This window comes from Cibotium barometz, chromosome 39 (genome assembly GCF_041138505.1).
Source record: "Cibotium barometz isolate CiBa-2024 chromosome 39, ASM4113850v1, whole genome shotgun sequence".
In the NCBI taxonomy this organism is placed as follows: domain Eukaryota; kingdom Viridiplantae; phylum Streptophyta; class Polypodiopsida; order Cyatheales; family Cibotiaceae; genus Cibotium; species Cibotium barometz.
In genome coordinates this window covers 39794793-39820469 of record NC_141084.1, presented here as the reverse complement: position 1 = coordinate 39820469, position 25677 = coordinate 39794793, and the positions used below count along the sequence as shown (strand labels likewise).

General features: G+C 43.2%; 1 protein-coding gene across 1 annotated transcript; it reads right to left on the bottom strand.

Moving 5' to 3' along the window:
- Positions 1–1488: 1488 nt before the first annotated feature.
- LOC147616085 (pentatricopeptide repeat-containing protein At3g53360, mitochondrial-like) lies at positions 1489–4986 on the bottom strand. Its single transcript, XM_086778723.1, has one exon. The coding sequence runs from the start codon at positions 4475–4477 to the stop codon at positions 2486–2488; it is 1992 nt and encodes a 663-aa protein (XP_086634849.1). The 5' UTR covers positions 4478–4986; the 3' UTR covers positions 1489–2485.
- Between the last annotated feature and the right edge of the window lie 20691 nt (positions 4987–25677).

Here is a 25677-nt window from a genome sequence, read left to right as displayed (position 1 = left end):
TACAAATTTATCTTTGGTTCTTGATTACTCACTTGATACCATTGCATTCACCTGCTCCTTGAAGAATGTATTGCTTTATGACTTTGGACTAATAGGTCTTTGTACTTGGCATCCTAGGCAATTGCTAGTCAACACAATCATAGTTTTCCCAAGTTCTAATGACAAAAACGGTTCTCTATTCGAGTCTCAAAACGAGCTTGCTCGTCTTTGACCCTGGCTCGAAAAACAAAATATATCAAACCAAGCATAAATCCTCTCTCAAGATTAATGACCTTTACCAATGGTGTCTAGTAATGATTAGTGGATCATTCTTCACTTCTCCACTCATAACAATGATCTAGACATGTTAAAACTAACCGTCTTGGCAAGCCCAGTTACCTTGATGCATCCCTTTGTTGACCAATGAGGTTAGCTAGTCAAATAAAAACTCTCATAAAAGTTTTTGATCAATAAGTAGTCCTTAAAATGACAAAGTTATTCACTTGTCCACTAGTCTCTCCCCCTAGAAACAATCCAAGTTGTCTCAAGCTCCCACTTTCTCAAGACATTGTTGTTGTTCTCAAGTACAAGACCTCATTGCAAGTAGGTGAGGTGGTAAATTTATCAATTCTCAAAACACGTTATATCACAAAAAATTTGAAGTGTGATAGGCTTTCAATGTAGAGGTAATCCATTTCTATTTCATAATTAGAGAAAAATTATACTAGTAAGGGCAATGCAAACCAAGATGTCTACATCGTACAAAGGTCCCAAAACTCGAGAGACTTGCAATTAAAATTGCTGATGGTGTATGTACACACTCAATAAACTATGAGAGATGTACCAACATAGTCAACCAAGCATGAAGATTATTGATTTTATGCATTTAGCATGCTACATCAAAAGCAATCTCTAGATGTTGGTCAGCCTGCTCAAAACACCAACATCAAAACTAATGTCTATTCAAGTATTACACAAGAAGATAAGACTACCAATATCAAGATTCGAGTGATTACTCTAAATGCCAATATATATTCATGTGCAATTTCAAATCATGTCTTAAGAGTGTTTGAAAGTGTGTGTCACATCACAAAACCCCTACGCACTCAATTGTAATCAATGCATACACTACAATTCATTTGCAATTAATTGTAATCAACCCATACATGACCGTATGGCATCCTAATTTGTGTGATGTGATCCCCCAAACCCAAGTTGCTAACACAATGAGTCAATGCCAACACTACTTGTAAGGAACAATGTCCACGCAAGCGACCATCAAGGACAATTGTTCTGTAATATAGAATCATGTACTAGGATAGTACCTCAGCACGATTCGGACGTAGCCAATAATTGTGCATCAAAATTATAATCCACCCAACTGTGATGAGTAATGGACAAATATTCTAACCAAGTCTCATCAAGCAAGGATAACATCATGCTATAACACCCCACAAGAAATGGGTAACTCAATCATTGACTTGCAATAGAACTAGCCCCGAGGACTAGTTTCTTTCCAACAAGTGATCTTTTGAAGAAAAAACCAAGAAAAAAAAGTATTGTCCAATGACGAGAACAATTTGGTTTATAGATTTTGGGCAATCACTAGCTACACCTTGAAGAAAAAGTGCCCAATGACAGGCACGATTGGGTTCATAGATTTTGGACACCCACATGAACTTGCTTGAGCCAAACCTCTTGTGGGAGACGCCACTCCCCCTTAGCAAACAAAAGGGTACCTCATGGTGAGGTCAGGCTAAAGGTGATGTGTACAAGTGCAAACCTCAAGGTCTAAAATAACAACCATTGTGCATAACCCCTCTTACCATCCTGCCCTTCACGAAATGAAGTAGCACCGATCAACAGCCTTCTCAAAGGAAAAGGTTCCTTGGGGATTGCTTCAACTAATAAGGGCCCCTTATGTGTTCTTTTGATGAAGCAATATTTGGGGAATCAGAAATCACACAAACTCCCTCATGGAGTAGGGAATGGCCTGGGGGAGGCTGGTTAGCCAGTCACCCTTTCCAGGAGATGGACCGACCCTTGGCCATTCTTGGCCATCATCGTTTGGCCAGGATTGATGTTGACGGGCAGTGGTGATTCCAAGGATGATAGGGATTGACGTTCCCTTGAGCACATAGATTAAGGCACACGCAAGAGCCAACTTCTCACTATGCCCACCTAACACTTTTTGCTTTGCATCATCAAGTATGTTGTGTGACACCCAATGCAAACCTAGGGCTTACCTTTTCTCTTACATTTTGAGGGAAAGATCTACTTTGGGAATGTTTTTAAAAAAAAATCCCCAACCAAGATTGAATGCACGATCCTACCAGCATCAGTCCACCCAACATCATCCTGGCTTCTGCCATGCTTGCTTTTTTAACATCATTGTGTCCACCTCGTTTGCACCCAACAACACCCTGGCTTCTTCCATGCTTGTTTTTCTAACATCATTGTGTCCACCTCCTTTGCATCCTCTGGCATGCCACCTCCTTTTTTAACATCATTGTGTCCACCTCGTTTGCACCCAACAACACCCTGGCTTCTTCCATGTTTGTTTTTCTAACATCATTGTGTCCACCTCCTTTGCATCCTCTGGCATGCCAGCATCTGCATAGATGTTATACATACAAACATAAGCTGCAGTTTCCTTTTCATCCAATCGCACTGCCTGTTCAAAGACCTGCCTTCCAAGCTCCACATTGCCCCACTTTCGGCAAGCACCCAACACAGTAAGCCACATCACAATATTGGGATGGGATGGTGTTTTCTTCATTATTGCTACCGCCCCGTCTAGTTGTCCTGCACGGCTAAGGAGATCAACCATGCAAGTGTGGTGCTCAGTAGCCGGAGTGATGCCATAGTCTTCGCTCATCGCCTCCCAGTATGTCTGGCCTTTGTCTACCAGACCTGCATGACTGCAAGCATTAAGAACAATGAGAAATGTAACTGGATTTGGCTTAATGCGTTCTCCTCTCATTCTGTCAAAGATATGGAGAACATTTTCAATAGCTCCAAGCTGGGCATACCCTGTAATCAGTGCATTCCAGGAGACTACATTTCGAACTGGGAGTATGTCAAACACTTCCTGTGCTTTTGCTAGCACGCCACATTTGGCATACACATCAACCAATGCATTGCCAACAATTTGGTTTCGTTTCAACAACCCTGTCCGTTCAACATCAGCATGTATTTCTCTGCCTTTTTCTGTGGCTCCAATGCTGCCACAGGCTTTCAAGCTGCAAGCAAACGTGACAGCATTTGGAAAGACACGCTGCAGTTGCATCTGTTCAAAACAGTTCAGTGCTTCCTCACCGCGCTCATGGTGCACATATCCTGCAATCAGTGCATTCCATGAGACTACATCACGAATTGGAAGTTTGTCAAACACTTCCTGCGCTTTTGCTAGCATACCACATTTAGCATACATATCAACCAACGCATTGCCAACAAGTTGGTTTGTTCCCAACAACCCTTTTCTTTCTATGTCAGCATGTATTTCTTGGCCCTTGTCTGTGGCTCCAATGCTGCCACAGGCTTTCAAGCTGCAAGCGAACGTGACAGCATCTGGGGAGACACCCTGGAGTTGCATCTGCTCGAAACAGTTGAGTGCTTCCTCACCACGCTCATGTTGTGCATATCCTGCAATTAGTGAATTCCATGACACTATGTTTCGAACTGGAAGCATGTCGAATACTTCCTGCGCTTTTGCAAGTGAGCCGCATTTGGCATACATATCAACCAACGCGTTGCCAACAATTTGACTTGTTTTCAACAGCCCTTTCCTTTCAATGTCCACATGTATTTCATGGCCCTTGTCTATGGCTCCAATGCTGCCACAGGCTTTCAGACTGCAAGCAAAGGTGACAGCATCTGGAGAGACACGCTGCAGTTGCATCTGTTCAAAACAGTTCAGTGCTTCCTCACCACGCTCATTTTGTGCGTATCCTGCAATCAGTGCATTCCACGAGACCAGATCACGAACTGGAAGCTTGTCAAACACCTCCTGCACTTTTCCAAGCATGCCAAATTTGGCATACATATCCACCAAGGCAGTGCCAACAAAATGATTGTTTTCCAACAACCCCTTTCTGGCAATCTGAGCATGTATTTCGTGGCCTTTCTCCACATCTTTCAGCTTTGCACAAGCCTTCAATAATGCGACAAAAGTACACCCACTTGGGATTAGAGAATCCTCTTGCATTTTCTGATACAGCGTGAAAGCATGCCTTGACTGCCCACATTTGATGTAACCATTGATTAGCGAATTCCAAGAACACTTACTTCTGGACACCAACCCGTCAAAAACCTTCTGGGCATTGCGCATGCTCCCAGCTTCCACCAACATGGAGACAAGGTAATTTCCGAGTGATGTATGAGCTTCCAGCCCACGTTCGCACATGTAGGCATGCAGGCGGAGGGCAGCTAAGTTTCTCTCTTTAGGGCGCTTGCGCACGATGTCTAAAAGGTTCGCAAAGGAAGGATGGGGAAGCATCCCTTCTTCCAGCGAAGCGAGGGCATCCTCTAAGGTAAGCGTCTCCCAAACACCAACGTCACAGCCGCCACTGTTCTTCTTCTTCTTCTTCTTCTGCGGCTCTTGCAGCAGTCCTTTGGGAAACTCTTCTTCCGTTCTGTAGAGCAAGTCCTTAGCCTATATTGGATTGTAGCAGGCATCCATTCACAGCGACTTCTTGCTGAGCTTAGGGTTGCAGCAGTCATGCATCCACTTCTCGCTGACCTTATGCTTGAAATTTGGGTATGCATGTTGCGGATGATAAGGCGACAACAACAAGGCGCAGCCTCAATCCAAACAACACTTACCTTGCTGTCTCGGTTGTCCCGCCGGCGGGTGGGATCTGCGCGGTAACCCTTCCGTAGGCGCTCGAGACTCGCTGAGCCATAGCAAACCGACAACATGATGATATCTTGGCGACGGGAGGGCTCCGAGGGCTGCATTACGCATAGTTGCTAGGTCACGAGAACCTTTACTTTGACCCCCTTTTTGCAAACCTTGTAAAAGCAGGTATAAAACTTTTATAGGACCTCCAACACATAAAATATGGAACAAAGGAGCTTCAGCACCATCTGGGAGTAGTTTGTCTCCCCAAGAAGCAACTACTCAGCACACACAAATCCGTTTCTATGTTTCTCTGCTGAAGAGTATCTCCCTCTGCACCTAGAACACATCCAGGGTAGTGTGGCCTCCCTTCTCACTTGAGGAAAAGATTCCACAAAGAAGCTTTGTCTTGAATTGTTTCTCCATCTTCACTTCAATCAACCTTCGTCCACAACCTCCTCATAAATCGCCTACACACACACAGCTTCCATTGTTCATCATGTACACAGATTCCTCGCACGTACCCACCTTTATGCTTGAACTGTGGCGTCATGTGCATACTGCAGAGACTGAACCAAATTTTGAAATCATGGAACAGTGCCATCAAGTACAAGTGTTGCTTGCAACTATTCTAATAGTAGTTGCAACCACCTTGAAATTGTGGGACGAAATCGTGAATGTTGACAAGGCTAGAGAAGAGCACACTGATTCAAATGACAATGAGACAACACAATCGGTCATTGCATACTTGCCGAGAAATTCATCTCTAGATGCGGTGGGTCTGGAAAATGTCTCTCTCTCTCTCTCTCTCTCTTTCTCTCTCTCTCTCTCGTGGAGGCTTTGCCCCAGATTGAATGCGAGGCAGACTGGGCTTTTAAACCCTTCATCAAATACTCCAAAAAGTTGATGCTACTCTAAGGTCTAATCCTTTTCTTACTCTAAGGTCTAATCCTTCTCTTATTCCATGCTCTAAGGGTACCTCTCTTTAACTAATTAATTAATAACACCCAAAATTGGGCACCCATATTAGTAGTAGTGCATCCTATTCAAATAAAGTCTAAGGCTCCAAATAAAAGTCCAAGGTTTTATTGCTAAGGTTTATATGTATCTACTTTTAAAAAAAGTCTCAAATTTAGAATTATTTAAATTAAAACAAGGTCTATAAATTTTTGTGTTTGAAAAAATTGTTCCTGAAATTAAAGTTAAGAAATAGTTTTACCAAAGATTTAAAAAAATAGAATTTCTTTTTAAAAAATCTAAAATTAAAGATTTAAAAAACTAGTTTTGGAGATCAACATGGGAAATGCTATATATTATATAAAGATATGCTTACACCAAAGCCCAAAAAGTGTGGCCCAATGACAAATTACATTATATCGCAAGACATTTTATATAAAAACCACCTCCTTGCCTTTTCAGCCAGACAAAAAAATCACAAAATCATGAGACTCAACAATAGGCTTCGCTAGGTAGATTTTATTCCACATGGAAGAATATTTGTTAGAGTAGTCGAGGTGAGAAACTTATTCATCATCACTTTCTAAGAAGATTGGGTTGCTTTTACTACCAAGCACATTATTTTCTTTGTCTTCTCTTTCTTCTTTGAGACTATCACCATAGCCTTATGGTTCTTCACTACCAAAACCACGACCATCCTTGAAGTAATTGAAAGGAACACGTTCCGAAAAGAAAATTTCATAAATGTCTATGCATTGAGTAACATGGGGAATTTTTTTGACATTCCACTTGCTATAGCCCTTCCCTTATCCATGCCATTGCCTATCTTTGGGATAATCCAATTCACAGCAGGGTAGTACTTCCCACTACAAAGCATGTGCAATGCACCAAGTGTTGAGATATTGAGCTCAACTAGTGGTACAATAGACATTAATGACCCGCCTGGGTGATAGCTTCCGCAGTTATGACACCGGGCACAGTTGTTGGTGAGATTATGGTGGTTGATATGCCGCCAATGGATGACAGGTTGTGTGACTTTGGAGTACGAGAGTTATGGCATAGTTATAGCGCCAGTTTATATAGTTGCGTTCACACTTTGGACCAACCATTTTTTATGTTATTGTAGGAGAGTACTTTCCCTTTATGTATGTACTCTTATCTTTTAGTTATATGGATATTTTGAAGAGAAGAAGATAGAAGAAAATTCAGCCATCCATCTCTCTCTCTTGTGTCTTGCACTCTCTTGTGTGCGTGTTTGCTTGCAAGGAACTCAAGCTCTCTCTCTCTCTCTCTCTCTCTCTCTCTCTCTCTCTCTCTCTCTCTCCCACGTTCTCTTTATATGGTATCAGAGCTCTGGTTCGTGTGAGAGCTAAGGAGGCAAGCAAGAGGCAAGGACAAGCAAGCAAGGAAGTGGTACACGGGTAAGAGCATCATCACCTCTTTCCCTTCTTGGTTTAGGTACAACATTCCCTTGGTAGCTCTAAGAGCTACACATCTCCGATGGAGGAGCTGTCTTTGCAGGCTTGAAGGTGCCTTTGTGGTACTTAGTACTTTGTACTGCAGTTTTATAGAGCCAGATTCGCACTTCGGGCACGTTTTGGTCTCCGTTGTGTTATTCCAAGGTATTTTTGGTAGTTTCGAGAAGTTCTGTTGGGGAGAACTGTCTCTAGTTAAAATCTGGTTATTACAGTGCAGCATTACATTTTGGGAGTGCAGATAGTGTTTGCACATGCATTGTTGATATTGGCTGTATGTACATGTACTCTGGTTAGATCTAGTAACATATAGGTTGTGCTAAAGTATCGCTATGCAATAGTCACAGAAGATACTTTGGTGTTACAGAAGATACTTTTGTGTTACAGGTTACATACAAAAATGATCTATTTGCAGGTTTTTGATTATTGTAGGCTAATATGTTGATGGACTCATGTTGCATATTGCTATGTTATAGGTTGCATACAAAAATTGTTTGTTTGCAGGTTTTTGATTATTATAGGCTAATATATCTTACGGACTCAATCAGATTGTTAGTGAGAAGCTAGACAAGAAAAACTTTCATGCATGGAAGTTCAAAATGACCAATTTCCTGATGGGTAAAGGATTTTGAGAGGAGACAATGAGGAGCCTCCAGAGTTTTCTGAAGAGAACGCCACTCCAGCAAATATAAAGGCATTTAGAGATTGGGATCAGGGTGCAAGGAAAGTCATGTATTGGCTTTCAATCAGTGTCACAGACAGGATTCTAGGGCACATACAGGTGCCAACACTCTAGCAGTTGCATGAACCTAGTGTAGATGTTACAGACCAACATAAAGGCAAGGAAATTGCAGCTAAAGCAAGAGCTGCATACTGTGGAAAAGAAAAGCATGTCTATCAATGAGTGTGCTTTAAAGATCAAGGGCATTGTTGAAACCCTTGGGTCCATCAATGTATCAATGGAAGATGATGATGTGGTGAGTGTCTATTTGAATGGGCTTGGAAAAGACTACAAGCCATTCAAGACTCCATTGTAGTCAGAGAGAATATTCTCAACTTTTGGGACTTGGTGTCTATGCTGATAATAGAAGAAAAGTCTCTAGAGGTGAGGACACTTCTTCACAAAGTAAGAACACATTAGAATAGACCTTCTACTCTAATTCAGGTAGAGGTCATTAGAATGGACCTTCTACTCTAATTTAGGTAGAGGCAAAGGTAGAGGTCATGGTTGAGGCCAAGGTGGTGGCTGACAAGGAAATCATAATTTTGGACAACAGTCGTCCAATAGCAGCAATCATACATAGGTGGAAGAGGCCAGTCTAGAGGTAGGGGAAACCAAAGAGGCCGAGGTGGTTGGCAAAGAATCAGAGTGAAAATAGCATAGAATGCTATTATTGTGGCAAACCAGGGCACATGGCAAAGGATTTCTATAAAAAGCAGAATGACATTAAAAGTGGAAAGTTGCAGCAAGGCAACTATGCATCATCTAGTATACATGGTGGTGAGATGACAGAAGTGAGTAGCTATTTGTGATGCAGCACATGCTCAGTTCTATAACAAGATATGTGTCAAGATCTCAAGACATATGGTATGTGGATTCTAGTGCCTCTAACCACATGACCAGTTATGGTGAGTGGTTTAGAGACATGCAGAAAATTGAAAACCAGGTTATGTAAAAACAGGTGATGATACTGCACATCCCATTGCACATGTTGGTGAAGTGCCATTTGTTGAGATATTGAGCTCATCTAGTGAGGCGGTGGACACTGATGCCCCGCCTAGGGGATAGGCCCCACACTTACACCACTGGCATGGTTGGTGAGATCATGGGTGTTATGCGGCCAGTGGGATGACAGGATGTGTGACAGCCATTCTAGAGATTGGCATAGTTATAGCGCCAGCTCATTTAGTTGGGTTCACACTATAGAGAACCCTAGTATGTATTTGGTTGAGTACCTTTTCATATGGTGTACACTCTTATCTTTGTATATGGTGTGTTGAGTGTTGTGTGAAGAAGAGGAAAATTTTCAGCCTCTCACCTTGTGTGTTCTCTTTTTTAGGGTTTTATGAGTGTGTGTGTGCTTGTAAGATCTCAAACTCTCTTCTCCCTTGCATCTTTTCACCATTATCTATGCACGATGGCAAAATGAAGTACTTAGCAGATGTACTTCATGTTCCAAATATTACAAAGAACCTGGTTTTTGTTGGACAGATGGTTGAGTAGGGCCTACAAGTGAGGTTTAATCCTCAAGGAGAAGACTTCAAAAATCAGTGTAGCTTGGTTGCAAAGGGTAATAGAAATGGCAGGATGTTTACTTTGGATGTGAATATACGTGAGGTAAAGGCAGCCATATTTACGCATGAAACTGTCATTGTTGCAAATATTGACATACGGCACAAGCACATTGGTCATGTGAATATATAGCTACGGGCAGTTGAAGTCTATGTAGGCCCAAAATATTGTTACATGTTTGCCAAAGTTTAAGGTAGATGGTATGCATAAAGTATGTGAAGCATGCTAGCTTGGTAAGCATGCCCAACATACTTTCCCACATGAAAAGCATGTCAGTGCAAGGCTATTAGATGTTATACATTTAGATGTATGGGGACCTTCCAAGATTGTAATGATTGTAGGTTGCAAGTATTATGTTACATTCATTGATGATTTGACCACACTGGGAAAGTGTGGGTTTACTTCATGAAAGATAAAAGTGCAGTGTTTATTTAATTGATGACCACACTAGGAAAGTGTGGGTTTAATTAATGAAAGAGAAAAGTGAGGTGTTTACTCACTTTCAAATATTTAAAGCCTTGGTCGAGAAGGAAAAAAGATAAAAGTGCAGTGTTTATTTAATTGATGACCACACTAGGAAAGTGTGGGTTTAATTAATAAAAGAGAAAAGTGAGGTGTTTACTCACTTTCAAATATTTAAAGCCTTGGTCGAGAAGGAAAAAAGGCATGAAAATAAAATGCGTGAGATAAGATGGTGGGGGAGAATATTTCTCCAATGAGTTCAACGATTTCTTGAGAAAGCAGGGAATCAAGAGATAGTTTACATGCAGGCACACTCCACAACAAAATGGTGTTGCAGAGAGAAAAAATAGGCACATTGCAAAAGTGGCGCGTGCCTTAATGGTTGAAAGAATGTGCCACATTATTTTTGGACAGAAGCAGTAGCAAGTGCTGTGTACATTATGAATAGGACACCCACTGCAGTTGTTCATGGTATGGCGCCAAAATAGAAGTTTACAGGCATAGGAGTGGATGTGTCTCACTTGAAAGTGTTTGGGTGTATTACATATGTGTATGTTCATGATGAAGTAAGAACAAAGTTGGATCCAAAGGCAGATAAATGTATCTTTATTGCTTATGATATGGAGAAAAAAGGTTATAGATGTTATAACCCTACCACTCATGAGATGCGAGTAAGCACAGATGTTGCCTTTGATGAGATGAGTAGCTAGTATGCACCAACAATGAAGACAATAGAAGATAAAGATGTAAGAAGTGTTGATGTTGCACCACATGTAGAGCAGCAATCATAGGTGCTTAGTTGGACTTGGGGAGTCCTCTACTAGTGGATCCTTTGTTAGTCCATGGTGAGGCAGATGTAGGTACACATGCATCGTGCAAAGAGAAGGAAAAGATAGATCCACCCTTTGTGCTTGATCTGTCAGCAGGTCACTCATATGTGGATGGTGATTCTACTGGCTTTGAGAAGAGCCTTAATGAGGAGCTTGGCATTCCATATGTAGTTACTCCTAGTGTAAGGAGAACCAGTGTTGTTTGCACAGGTCTACGAGGGTTAGATACCATGTTGATAGGTTGAAATATGTTGGATATATAACCCATGGTTATGCTTACATGGTTAAAGCAATAGAGGAGTTGGAACCCACTTGTTTTGGATGTAGGTGAGATTTTGGAGGATCCCAGGCACATAGTGATGTACATGACGGTTTAGTATGGACTTTTCTATGAGGCTGGTATAGAGATACAATTACATGGGTACACAAATGCTGATTGGGCTCGTAGTGTTGTAAAAAAGAGATCTACCAGTGGTTTTATGTTCTCATTTGGGAGAGTGCTGCTATGAGTTGGACCAGTAAAAAATAGCCAACAGTTGCCTTGTCGAGTACATAGGTAGAGTACATGGGTGCTGCCATGGCATCTTGTGAGGTAGCTTTGTTTCAAAAGCTACTTGGTGTTATGGGTGAGCCTGTGGATAGGGCACTTATCATTTATTGTGACAACATGAGCAGCACACAATTAGCTAGCAACCCAGTATACCATGCTAGAACGAAACACATTGAGGTGCACTATCACTCTGTGAGGGAGGAGGTTCTAGCAGGTGATGTAGATCTGGTATATGTCAGTACAGAGGATCAGGTGCACTATCACTTTGTGAGGGAGGAGGTTCTAGCAGGTGATGTAGATCTGGTATATGTCAGTACAGAGGATCAGGTGTGGCTGATATCTTCATGAAGGCATTGGGCATAGAGAATCTCCATAGGTTTAGGAGCTTACTTGGAGTATAGTGTGTGGAGTTGAGCTCAAGGAGGAGTGTTAAGATGTCAAGCTCAACTAATGCTAGCGGACATTGATGACCCGCTTGGGTGATAACTTCTGCACTATGCCACTGCCACGGTTGGTGAGATTATGGTTGATATGCTGCCAGTGGGATGACAAGCTATGTGACAACCACTTTGGAGTACTGGAGTTATGGCATAGTTATAGCACTAGCTCACTATGGACCACCCATTTATATGTTATTGTAGGAGAGTACTTCTGTATGTACTCTTATCTTTTAGTTATATGGATATAGAGAAGAGAAGAAGATAGAAGAAAATTTAGCCATCCATCTTTTTATCTTGTGTCTTGTACTCTCTTGTGTGTGTTTGCTTGCAAGGAACTCAAGCTCTCTCTCTCTCCCTCCCACATTCTCTTTACCAAGCTTATTTTTTTTATGTAATCATCCATGTACACTTATGCTCAATCAAACAAGTTGATAGGCAATAAAGGAACTTTGTTTTTTAAATCACCTTGTCCGTAAAGTGCATATTGCTCATGCCCCCTTGTGATTTCTCTGGTAATCACATTATGGCAAAAGAATCTAAAGTGGGGTTTATGAAAATCCTTCATACAATAGCCTAGCATGCTTTCATAATTGTGCAAGTGAACTTGCCTAAGACCCTTATACATGACAATCCTACCTAGTGGTTTGGACATATCCCAATGCATGTACTTCTTGATGAGCTTAATAATACTTAGCAAGGAGAAGACTTTTAAGTAGACTCACATTTATTAATCTCCTCCATCCATGCCACAACTCGATGATTGCCATCCCACACATACAACATCTTGTTGCTCATGAATTCCCACTCTGTGTCTTTGATCATATTCTCGAACTCCTTGTTTTTCAATTGCCAGATGTCATCCCATGCAATAACATCATCTTGAGTCACTTCTTTAACATGATTATGGGATGAGGAGATGGACTAAATAAACTTGCATCTATCGGCAACATAGCCATTCGTATAAAATTTCCTTGCTAGCTTCTTGTACCTAAACTACACTCTTCTTTGTATAGAGGGGTTAGGCACAAGTCTGCACAAGGGAATAGGTGGCAAAGGAGTGGATTTCACCACCTGAAATGCACACACACACACACACACACACATGTTATGCTTGGTAATCCAAAAGATACCTTATGTAAGATTTGATAAAAAGTGGTTAGCAATTACCTTCACTCTATTAAGATTGTCTTGTAGGAGTTTTAATCGCAAGCGAGTTGCAGGAGTCACCATGGAACTCTCTTCATTCTCGCCTTCTTTTTCAATTCCCATGTCCACCTCTCCTACTTCCTTAGTTTTTTTAATGGTTTTTAAAGAAGCAACTTTCTTCAAAGACTTAGCAACTCAACTTGGATTTCTTCGAGGAGGACTCAAACCATCATCTTCCTCTTGCACTTTCTTCCTCTTCTTGATACTTATTTATCACTTCTTGGCTTGCTTGCCTGGTAGGTGTGCTCTTTACACGTTTTGCATGCTTTGGTTGTAGGGTTTCCTTTGATGTGTTTGTAATAATATAAACACATCAACATATACGAGACATATTGCTTCAAAAAAAAAGAGCATAATTGGAAAGGTGGAGAGAGATAAAATTAGACTTACACAATCTCGGCTGGCTACAAAATGATGTATCCTTTGGTTTGATTGAACTTGTTGATAACATCATCTTCGACGGGAAAAGGAAGAGAAACTTCTCCCACCTCAACATCTTCTATCGACATGCCAATATGACCAAGCAGCAAAGCAATTCTATGGATAGTATCCACGGTGGGGTCTACATGCAAGATGGTCCCAGTAGCTACCTTGGTATCACTTAACTTTGATGAATTGGATGTTAGATGCTGCAATGCCACAGGTTTTGAAGACGAGGAGGTTTGTTGTGGGTGAAGAGCAGAGGCTTGAAGATGATGCTGTGTGGTCAGAGTCTGTGAATGCTGATCAGATGATGGATGGAAATGATTTTGTGGCCTATATGGTTGATGTTTGGTATGTAGTGATGCAGCCATTGTGTTTCACGGATGTCGGGGAATGGGATGGTCAGTTACAGAGGTTTCCTTTTGATCCTGGGGGTGGATAGCTATTGGGATTTATCTTTTGCTGCTCATCATGAATGCTCGCTCTAACAGATAGGGAGGTTGGCAAAGTATGTTAGGCGTTTTTCTAAGAGGTGTTTTGGGCTTGTGTACATATGGATGCATGGTATGTGTGAAGAGTTTGGCTTTGAGGGCGTTGCCAGGTGTACAGGGTGGATGGTTTTGCTTTAGGCTTGTGCAGGCCTGTCCGAAACGTGGTTCGGTGGAGGTGGTTTCAGCTCCTCGGTCGTTTGAATGTGTGCACGTCCAAGAGATAATTGGGCACTCGTAAGCTGCATTTGAAAGAGGGTGTGGAAGCATGGGCTAATGTTGCCTTGAGCATGGTGTGAAAAGGAATTTGGGGTGGCCATCCATTAGGCTTTAGGCAAAATAAAAAATAATAATATTGAAGTGGCAAAAAAGCAAAGCTACGTGGAGCTTAGCGCTGCTGCCAGCAGGTTGCTCTGGAAAGTTGGCGAAGCTGCAGAAGCGTGGGAGTCGGCGGGTTGAAAAGGTGTGGCCGCCTCGTGTGAAGGTGGGAGCTCTGATCGATTTGCAGAGAAGAAGGCGAGGGGGAGCCGCCGGGCTGCAACCAGAGATGGGGAGCCTCCCTTGTGAGGGGTAGCGCAAAAAGGTGCCGACGTGTGGGCTGGTAAAGGTGAGTCTTCTTTTTTTCACCTCACACCAGCTGAGCTCCCAAACTATCTTACCCCAATGTGCACCAGCTCCAGCCATGGCAGGACTGACTCCTGAAATGTCAAGGATAGCCATGGAAATAGGGAGGGGGGGTAGTTTTCGGAATAATACCACCAACACCAGTTCAGTCGGCACTAGGGCGGCCAAGATAAGAGCGAAACAAACCAAGCCACATTTCCAAGTTGATCATTGAAAAGATGCAGGGGGGAAGAGAGCTTGAGCTCTTGCAAGCGCACACACACACACACACAAAACCCTAATAGAGAACACACAAGGTGAGAGGCTGAAAATCTTCTTCTTCTCTACTCCACACTCAACACCAATATACAAGAATAAGAGTACACACAATATGAAAGGTACTCAACCAATACATACACGGGTTCTCTATAGTGTCAACCCGACTAAATGAGCTGGCGCTATAACTATGCCAGTCTCTAGAGTGGCTGTCACACAGCCTATCATCCCACTGGCCGCATATCACCCAAGATCTCACCAACCATGCCAGTGGTGTAAGTGTGGGGCCTATCCCCCAAGCGGGTCATCAGTGTCCACCGCCTCACTAGAGCTCGATATCTCAACACTCCCCCTTGAGCTCAACTCCATCTCATGTACACCAACAAGTGAAGCCCTGAATCTGCGGAGCTTCTCTGTACCCAATGCTTTGGTGAAGATGTCAGCTACCTGATCCTCTGTGCTGACATAAACAAGGTCAAGATCTCTTGCCAAGACCTTCTCTCTGACGAAGTGGTAGTGGACCTCTATGTGCTTCGTACGAGCATGAAAGACTGGGTTCCTGGCCAACTGTATATTACTAATGTTGTCACAAAAAATGACAACTTGTCTATCCACTGATAGACCCAAATCTGCAAGTAGCTTTCTCAACCAAGCTACCTCACATGCTGCCATAGCAGCTCCTCTGTACTCGGCCTCTGTACTCGATAGAGCAACCGTAGGCTGCTTCTTGCTGCTCCAAGTCACAGCAGCACTCCCCAAAGAAAACATGAATCCACTGGTAGATCTTCTATCTGAGATACTACCAGCCCAATCAGCATCTGTGTACCCATGTACACATATCTTTGTCCCAGTCTCATAGAATAGTCCACAATGCAAAGTAGACTTCACATACCTCAGTATGCGTCTCACTGCATCCAAATGCGGTTTCCGTGGAACTTGCATAAACTGACTCACCAACCCAACAGCATAGCTCAAATCTGGTCTGGTGATCGTCATGTAGATCAAACTTCCTACTATGTGTCTGTACATAGTAGGATCCTCCAAGATCTCTCCTGAATCTGCACTCAACTTGCCATTCTGATCCAATGGCACAGAAATAGGCTTACAACCTGTCATACCATACTTGGACAACATGTCCAAGCCATACTGTCTTTGCAGTAATCCAATACCATGTGGTGACCTAATCACCTCAATGCCCAAGAAATATCTGAGCTCCCCCAGATCCTTCATCTCAAACTTCTGTCTTAGCAAGATCTTTACATCAAAGATCTCTGCATCATGGTCCCCCGTAATGATCAAGTCATCTACATAGATGACAACAAGCACAACTCCTCTATCACCATGTCTCACATACAGCGAGAAATCTGCATTGGCTACATGAAAGCCAATAGTGACAAGATATTCAGAAATCTTGTCAGACCATGCTCTTGGTGCTTGCTTTAAGCCATACAAGGCTTTCTCAACCTGCAAACATGCTCGGGGTGACCCACATCCTCATAACCAGGTGGCTGCAACATATACACCTCTTCTTGCAAATCCCCATGCAAGAATGCATTCTTCACATCCATCTGATGTAAAGACCATTGCTTTGACGCAGCCACTGCTATCACAACTCTCACCGTTGCCATCTTGGCAACTGGGCTGAAAGTATCCTCATAATCAATCCCATATGTCTGCGCATATCCTTTGGCTACCAATCTAGCCTTGTACCTGTTTATGCTTCCATCACTGTTATGTTTAACTTTGTACACCCACTTGCATCCAATGGCTTTCTTGCCTTCAGGCAAGTGCACTAAATCCCAAGTCTCATTTCCATATAGTGCATCCATCTCCTCATCCATAGCTTTCTCCCAACACATATTTCCAACAGCCTCATCAATGCATGTGGGCTCAACAACCTGCACAACCTTTGCCATATATGCATAGTGATGTGCCACATAACCATCATAGGTAAGTCTCTGCACAGGATTTCTCACTCTCCCAGATCTTCGCAGCTTTTCATTCATGGCTTCCATAGCCTTCTTTACACCAGGTGTTCTCATAGCTGGGATCCCAAGCTCCTCATCAAGGCTCATATCTGAGCCACTAGACTCTCCATCAACATGAGAATGCCCTGCAGAAATGTCAGGCATACCAAGGGGCTCAACCACTTTCTCTTTTCCTTTACGTGATGTAGTAATCACATTTGCAGGATTGGTATTATGACGCAGCCTGCCACTCCATGGTCTATCAAAACAGACCCACTAGATGAGGACTCTCCTCGTCCACTCAAAGACTGTGATTGCTGACCTGCATTTTGTGCAACCACACTTCCACTCACATCAGCCCCAACAGCTTCTTTCTCAGCAGCATACCAGCTGCTCATCTCATCAAAGACAACATCCCTGCTTACCCTCAACTCACGTGTAGCAGGGTTATAACACCTGTATCCCTTTTGCTCAAGGGAATATCCAATAAACACACATTTTTCAGCTTTCGGATCCAGCTTAGTTCTCAGCTCATCTGGCACATGCACATATGCAATGCACCCAAAAACTTTCAGATGAGACAAATCTGGTTTTCTACCAGTAAACCTCTCCTCTGGAGTTACATCATGTATGGCTGCAGTTGGAGTCCTGTTCATGATGTATACTGCTGTAGAAACAGCCTCAGCCCAATAGCAATGCGGCATATTCTTCTCTTCCATCAATGCTCGCGCAATCTCTGCAATGTGTCTGTTTTTCCGCTCAGCAACTCCATTTTGCTGCAGAGTGTATCTGCATGTGAACTGTCTCCGAATACCATTCTTCTTCAAAAATTCAGAGAACTCATTAGAGAAGTATTCTCCCCCTCCATCTGACCTTAGGCACTTGACATATTTCCCTGTTTTCTTTTCAACCAAAACTCTGAAATTCTAAAAGTGAGTGAACACCTCACTCTTCTCTTTCATGAAATATACCCACACTTTCCTTGTGTGCTTATCAATGAAAGTCACATAATACCTGCAGCCTCCCATAGATATGGTCTTCGTAGGACCCCATACATCTGAATGCACAACATCTAGTGCATTTCTTCTCACATATCTATTACGTGGAAACACATGCTTTGTTTGCTTCCCAAATTGGCATGCTTCACATATTTTCTGCATACCTTCCACTTTAAATTTTGGCAGCCCTATCACAATTCCTTTTGTCTGCATAGACTTCAATCTCTGCACATTTACATATCCAATTCTTTTATGCCATATATCTGTGTCTGCAACAACTCCTGAACCATTTGCAAACATCGCAGCACTCATTTTAGGCATGTCTACATTCAATGTAAACATTTTTGCCCACTCTGTTGCCTTTTGCAACCAACCTGCACTTGTCTTTGAAATCTTCAACATAACACCCATCAGGGTTAAACCGAACCTGCAAACCCTGCTCAACCATCTGGCCAACTGAAACCAGATTCTTTGTTATGTTTGGTACATGAAGTACATCTACAAGGTACTTCACTTTGCCATCCTGCATAGACAATGGCACATCTCTAACGTGGGCAATTGGATGAGCAGTGTCATCCCCTGTTTCCACAAAACCTGGTCTTTTCGGGTTTTTCATCTCCTTGAACCACTCCCCATGACTCGTCATGTGGTTCGAAGCGCCTGAATCCACATACCATACATTATCTTTTTGTGCTGCATCAACATTTTCAGACATGGCATTCACGACATGCTGCATAACAAACAACCTTTCATTATCCTCATTATTTCTGCTTGAGGATGCATAGTTGTTTTGCTGCACTTTCCCATTTTGCATGTCAGCCTGCTTCTTATAACATTCTGCCTGCACATGTCCAGGCTTACCACAATAATAGCATTCACATGCATCATTATATTGCCTTTGCCAATTTCCACGGCCTCTTTGACTCCCCCTGCCTCTGAATTTGCCTCTTCCACCTGCGTGTTGTTGTTGTTGTTGTTGATTCTGGGACTGTTGTTGTTGTTGCTGCTGCTGCTGACCATAATTCTGATTACCTATTCGGCCACCTCCTTGACCGCGTCCACGGCCTCCTCTACCTCGTCCTCTTCCTGAACTCGTGTAGAAGGCCTGTTGCTCTGAACTGTTTTTGCTTTGTGAAGACTGTTGGTCTTCACCCAAGCTCTTCTCTTCGATAATCAGTATAGACACCAAATCTGTAAAGTTGGGAATGTTTTCCCGAGTTTGAATAGACGTCTTGAACGCCTTGTATTGTGGCCTGAGACCACAATAGACAGACTTCCACCTTGTCATCATCATCTACTGACACACCAATAGATGCAAGGGATTCCACAATACCCTTTATCTTCAACGTATAGTCATTCACAGACATGCTCTTTTTCTCCATAGTATGAAGTTCATTCTTCAACTGTATCTTACATGCCTTGGTATTTGTTTCATAGAGCTTTACCAAGGTGTCCCATGCCTCCTTGGGGGACTGGGCATCCTGAATGTGCCCAATCATGGTGTCATGTATACTAATGGAGAGCCAATACATAACCTTCCTGGCTCCTTGGTTCCAGTCTTTAAACTCTTTCACATCTACAGCAGTCGGGGTATCTCCGCGGTGCCTCTTCATGCTCACCTTCAATGTAGTCCCAATAGCCTTTTCCCATCAGGAAATTCATCAACCTAAACCTCCAAGCATGGAAGTTATTCTTGTCAAGCTTCTCAGCCACAATCTGGGTTATCCCATCATTTGACATTTTGCCAAACACACAATTTTACCAGAAACTGCACTCTAGTTTTTCTGCACAAACTGCTGTATTTTTTGCACAGCGGTACTGTAGTACTCTCAAATGTCACAACCAGTGACTTCAATGTGCATACATACACCCAATGGCAACTGTAGACCTCTTTGCAGCACCCACAGTGTTTGCACAGTCAATCTGTCATCTTCCTGCAGTTCTTAAATCAGAGTTCTGCAGAGAATCGATGAATTACCCGCAGTGCTCGAAATCGCCTGCTTTCTGAAAAACGGAGGTCCAGACGCGCCCGAAACGCATTTTCGGCCCGAAAGTTTTAGTCCGAAGGACTGTACAGTTACCCTATAGCTTTACTCCCGCGAAGAAAGCTCCTCAATCAGAGACCGTTTGCCGGTGCCTCCCGTAGAGCTCCCGACAAGGGTGTAGTCACCAACACAATAGGGAAGAGTAGTTGAAGCTCTTACCCTCGTACCGCTTCCTGTGGTTCTCTTGCTTGCAGCTCAGCCCTTAACCAAGCTCTGATACCATGAAAATATGCAGGGGGGAAGAGAGCTTGAGCTCTTGCAAGCACACACACACACACACAAAACCCTAATAGAGAACACACCAGGTGAGAGGCTGAAAATCTTCTTCTTCTCTACTCCACACTCAACACCAATATACAAGAATAAGAGTACACACAATATGAAAGGTACTCAGCCAGTACATACACGGGTTCTCTATAGTGTGAACCCGACTAAATGAGCTGGCGCTATAACTATGCCAGTCTCTAGAGTGGCTGTCACACAGCCTGTCATCCCACTGGCCGCATATCACCCAAGATCTCACCAACCATGCCAGTGGTGTAAGTGTGGGGCCTATCCCCCAGGCGGGTCATCAGTGTCCACCGCCTCACTAGAGCTTGATATCTCAACAATCATCACCAAGTTCGATGGGACTGGAGACCCCATACCACATTTAGAAATGTTCAATCAGATCTATGAGGCATTTGGACATAGACGATCAAGTTAAGGTGAGTGCACCTTTGGCCTCACTCTAGATGTCAAAGTCGGGCAGTGGTTTTGATTCATTGAAGGTGGAGAATAAAGCCACCTTTGTTGCCTTGAAAGAAGCCTTCAAAGTAGGATATTCATGCCAAGGAACTCAATGGAGCCCGATCAAAAAACTACACAATGTGAAATAAAAGGATAGGGAATCATCTGGGGCTATATCAACCGAGTGAGATACCTCCACTCACGCTGTAATGTAGTAGAGACAAGTTCTTGGATGAAAGATTGATTGGGAGGTTCCTCGAGGGCCTTGATGACGTACCCTTGCACAACTCCTTATACGCTCTAGCGCACACCTCCTTTGAGCAATGATATAAGAGTGATATGGAATTTGAGGATAACTTCAAGGGAATCCCGAGAACTATATGAGGGCACATTTGAGGGATCTTTCAAAACCACTAGCCTTGATGCAATAAATTACCCAACCTTGGAGAACAGTGGATCAAGTCGGCCAACCTCATCTTTAGAGGGAGTTAGTATATGGTGCCTGATTTGTCGAGCTAACCATACTAGTACAGAGTGTCCACATTTGAGGCCCTGTCCCACACTCTACCGTGCTTATTGCCAAAGATGGGGCAATCATGAAACCACAACTTGCTACCAACAAAGAGCTGCTTAAGCCTAAGCCCTACCCCAAGCCTTGCCGGGGTAAACCCTAGAAAACAATGCTGGCCTTGCCAGCACCAGCACTGCATAATGCACCTAAACTAGGCCATGAAGTGTCTCAAAGAGGAATTCTTAGGGTACCAGAAGTGCCCTCACCACCCTCTATATTACCACCACATCCCCTGCTACCTCTCGAATCACCCCTGTTTGTCAATTAACCTTGACTGAAATATTCGAAGAGGGTGATGAGGGGGAAATCATTGAGGGGACCACCTTCGAGCCCTTCAAATTAAACAGTCCACCCTCCTAGATCTTAAGTCACTGTGATGGACTTGATGTACCCCGTGTACCTACCCATGCAATGCTATCATTGTGTAGGACCTCACTGAGTGGGTAAGTTTCTGGGAAAAAAAGGGATGACTAGTACTCCTGTGAGTACCTCCATCTTAACTCCCTTATGCGTGGTGGGTACATAAAATAGACTATATGTACAAAGACTATCCTCTAAGAACGAGCGCAATGGGGAAGCTTATCCTAGCACGAGCATTAATTTTCTAAGTGTACATGGTGGCTTCATCCACATAGCCCCTCTCACTGCAGTTTACCAGAATGCATAGTGGATGAAGGGCCACAGCTCCCTAGTATTGACCTCACAAAATCAGGGATACCCCAGACACGCAAAAGTTATATCCCATAAGGAGGTCCCAGAACAAGCACACATGACAAGGCATTCATGAAAGAAGAAGGCCATGAAGATAGGTAAAGGGGATAGCCGCGTGGTCAAAAAGAGTGTGTCCAAAGATGGAACAACCACCAATGAGTCGATCTCCTTGTCTGAAAGGGGAGAAAGTATTACCTTCAGCACCTCTCATCATCAGAGGACATATAGACCTCAACTAGCTTCCCCGGAAGTTAGCTGAATATCCTAATCCCATTGAAGAGAAGGAAAGGCTAAAGGAGGCTCAAGAGTTGGTCAGGGACTAACAATCTCAATTGGAGGATGAGCCTCCAATTGCATACCTTGAACCATGTCCCTCGATCTTTGACATAAGACCGACTGAGGAAGCTCAAGAACATAGCAGAGGTTTACATGAGCGAGCACCCTCTGAGAGACCTCCACAAGTGGTACCACAAAAAACTGTAGATACCCCCTCACCAGGGAAACCCGATTGTGGAATATCTCAAAAACTTAGGAGATGACCACCCAAAAATAATTGACACGTCCATCCACTCCTAGGGACATTTCAGGTCTCTCCTCTTTTCTCTCTTCTCAAATCCAAATCCCCATTGGCACCTTACTCTAAGGTAGCCCGAGCTTATGGAAAGATTTGAAAGATCGGATGATGGAAGGACGCCTAGGGGTAGGAATGCAAGAGCTTGCAAAGCTAGAAATCTCTAATAAGAAGATGACGATGAGTTCATAGAGCATGGAATCACTGGCACCCCCACTGTTAAAGTCAACAAACTAGGGAAATATTTTGAAGGAGATGAACTCAACGCTACACTACCCATAACATTCGATGGCCTTCAGGTCACTGCCATCCTAGATGGAGGGACTAGAGTGAGTATTAACAATGCTACAAGAATTGGGGAGCACCTGCCACCACCATAGATGACAGGGCTTTACTAGAGTGAAACTAGCTAATGGAACGACTGCAAGGCCCATAGGCCTCCTAAGGGATTTGAAGATCAAGATCTTTGGGACCTTTTGACACACCTTTGTGGTGATGAACTTTGGTCAGTAGCCTGTTTCATATAATTACATCCTAGGACATCCCTTCATGAGAGAGACTAAAATGATCCATGACTAGGACACAGATCATATCTATATCTGGAAGAAAGACTAAATGATAAAGGTCAACATGTGCACTTGGCTGCCAACCCTTCATAGAGGATTCGACAGTAACAACAACTCAATCCATCGCAGTCCACTTATGCCAAATGTGCCATAAAATGATCAATGAGGAGAGGGATAGCATGGAATTTGCACCCCTCCGAGAGCCAGAAGACTTTGCGAGTTGGATGCATATCCTTGCTACCTTGGACATACTTCCAAGAGACATAGGAACACGATTCTCTATAGTTATGGGCAAGAAATCACGTCTCTCTACATGCTAAGTACTGCATACATTCCCAAAGTCACAAGTCATGATCCTAGGAATTACAATGGGGAGGAACCATAATGGGGGAACCATCTATGTGGAAAAGAGACATGCGTCTTCCCTACTGACTCAGACACGCATTATGTTAGGGAGGAACCATTGTGGGGGAACCATCTACGTGGAAAAGAGACATGCATCTTCCCTACTACTGACTCAGACATGCATTATGTTGGGGTTGTTGACATGCACGTATACTTCAGCCAAGTTTGGCAAAAGGATCTCACCAATGCCTCCATTCCAGTCAATACGGTCACCTCCAAACTAAAGGAACCTATTGATTCCCAACCTGAACCCCACAAGCTTTGGTGCCCCATGCACAAAGCACACAACAAAAGTTAGCACTTGTAGAAAAAGAAGACAAAAATTTGATAGAAGAAGAAAGCGCTAAAGCTGAAGAGACCAAACAAGTCCCCAAGCACTTCATGACCTTCAAGATGGTTGATCATCTTGTACATTATGAGTCGGCCCAAAGAACCCATGATGGAGAGCCAAGGACCTCTTATGATGGTCCAGCCAAAGTTAAAGAAGTTAACCTATCTGATATGCCCAGGTGAAGATCCAAGACCCATCTTCATAGGGGAAGACCTCTCAGCAAAGAAGAGAAAGACCTAGTCGCTCTCCTCATATAATTTAAAGATTGCTTTGCATGGAATTATATGGACATGAAGGGTGTACCTCCCGAAGTAGTCAAACATATCATCCCCATGGTAGAGAAAGCAAAGAGCACACCCTATGAATCCCAAATACTCCAAGATGGTCCAGGAGGAAATCGACAGACTCATAGACTCCGGATTCATCTACGAGATAGAGCACACAGAATGGGTTTCACCCATAGTGATAGTGCCCAAAAAGAACGGAAAAGTGCGAGTGTGCGTAGACCTCAAAAAGGTCAATGTCGCTACAATAAGGTATCACTATCCATTACCCTTCATGGAGCATGTTCTCGAGAGAGTTGCAAGGAAGGAAGCTTATAGCTTCCTTGATGCATTCTCAGGATATAATTAAGTGTTGATCGACCCCAAGGATTAACATAGAATAGCCTTTGACTGAATGGGGCACATATGCATACCGTGTCATGCCATTTGGGCTTACCAATGACTTAGGAACCTTCTAGCGCCTAATGTGCATGGCCTCTTTGGAAATTCCTTGAAGTCTTCATGGATGACCTCTGTGTAAACTCTACTTGTGGAAAAAGTGCTAGAGAGATGCCGACTCTACCGCATCTCCCTCAATCCTCTTAAATGCCATGGCACTAAATGATTCTGGGACACATTGTCGCAAAGCAAGGAATCTCCACAAACGACAACAAGGTGCGACTCATTCTTGAGCTGCCACCGCCAACAAATTTCAAGGGAGTCTAGCACTTCATGGGACATGTCGGGGGTATTATCAACATTTCATCTTCATGTATGCCGACATTGCTCATCCCCTCTATGGAATTCTAATCATTTTTTAATGGACAGAGGAGTGCTAACATGCATATAATACCCTAAAGAAAGCCTTGGCAAGCGCTCCCATGTTGAGGTCCCCCAATTGGGACATCATATTCCACCTACACCTTTGCAATTGGTGGGTGTGTACTAGCTCAACCCAAAAATAGGGATTTCCCTATTAGATTTGCTAGTTGCCAACTAAACAAGGCATCAAATGAAACTACACAACCACAAAGAGGGAAGGATTAGCCATGGTCTACACTGTCAAAACGTTTCGCCATTATATTTTGGCAACCAAGTTCATTTTCTTTGTGGACCATCAAGCTCTCCTTTACCTTGTGGACCATCAAGCTCTCCTTTACCTTGTGAATAAATGTTGTACCATTGGTAGAATGACTAGATGGCTGCTAATTCTGCTCGAGTTCAACTTCATTGTCTCATGATGGGGAAGGGCTCACAGCGTGTTTTGGCTGACCACATGTCATGCATGGGTGTCGATGATGACTTGCCAGATATTACCTTGTTCTAGCTTTACTTAATTCTTGAATGGGGAGAGGAGGTTACACACTTCCTTGACAATGGCCTACCCATTGACCCACTCATCCGAGAAAGGTGCATCATTAAAAAGGTTGCCCCTTACCAGCATGATCGCTGTAAGATTCCTCCCTCCAGCTTTTGAGGTGTGCAGGTGTAGTGTAAGAACCTCCCCTTCTGATCTTATAATTATTCCCCTCTGTGAAATAAAAGAAAGATCCTGTTTTGGCCTGGAGAGAGAAAATGTCTAGAGAGAGGTAATTCAAAATTGAGATATTTTTGGATATAAAAATCCTCCTAGTGTCTAAAATGATTTCCCCTGAAACAGACATTCAAAAAGAACTTTCCAATGTGCAATTGGAATTA

Excerpts from the sequence above, each read along its gene's own strand:
- LOC147616085 (XM_086778723.1), bottom strand. The coding sequence starts at position 4,477 with ATGCTTCCCCATCCTTCCTTTGCGAACCTTTTAGACATCGTGCGCAAG.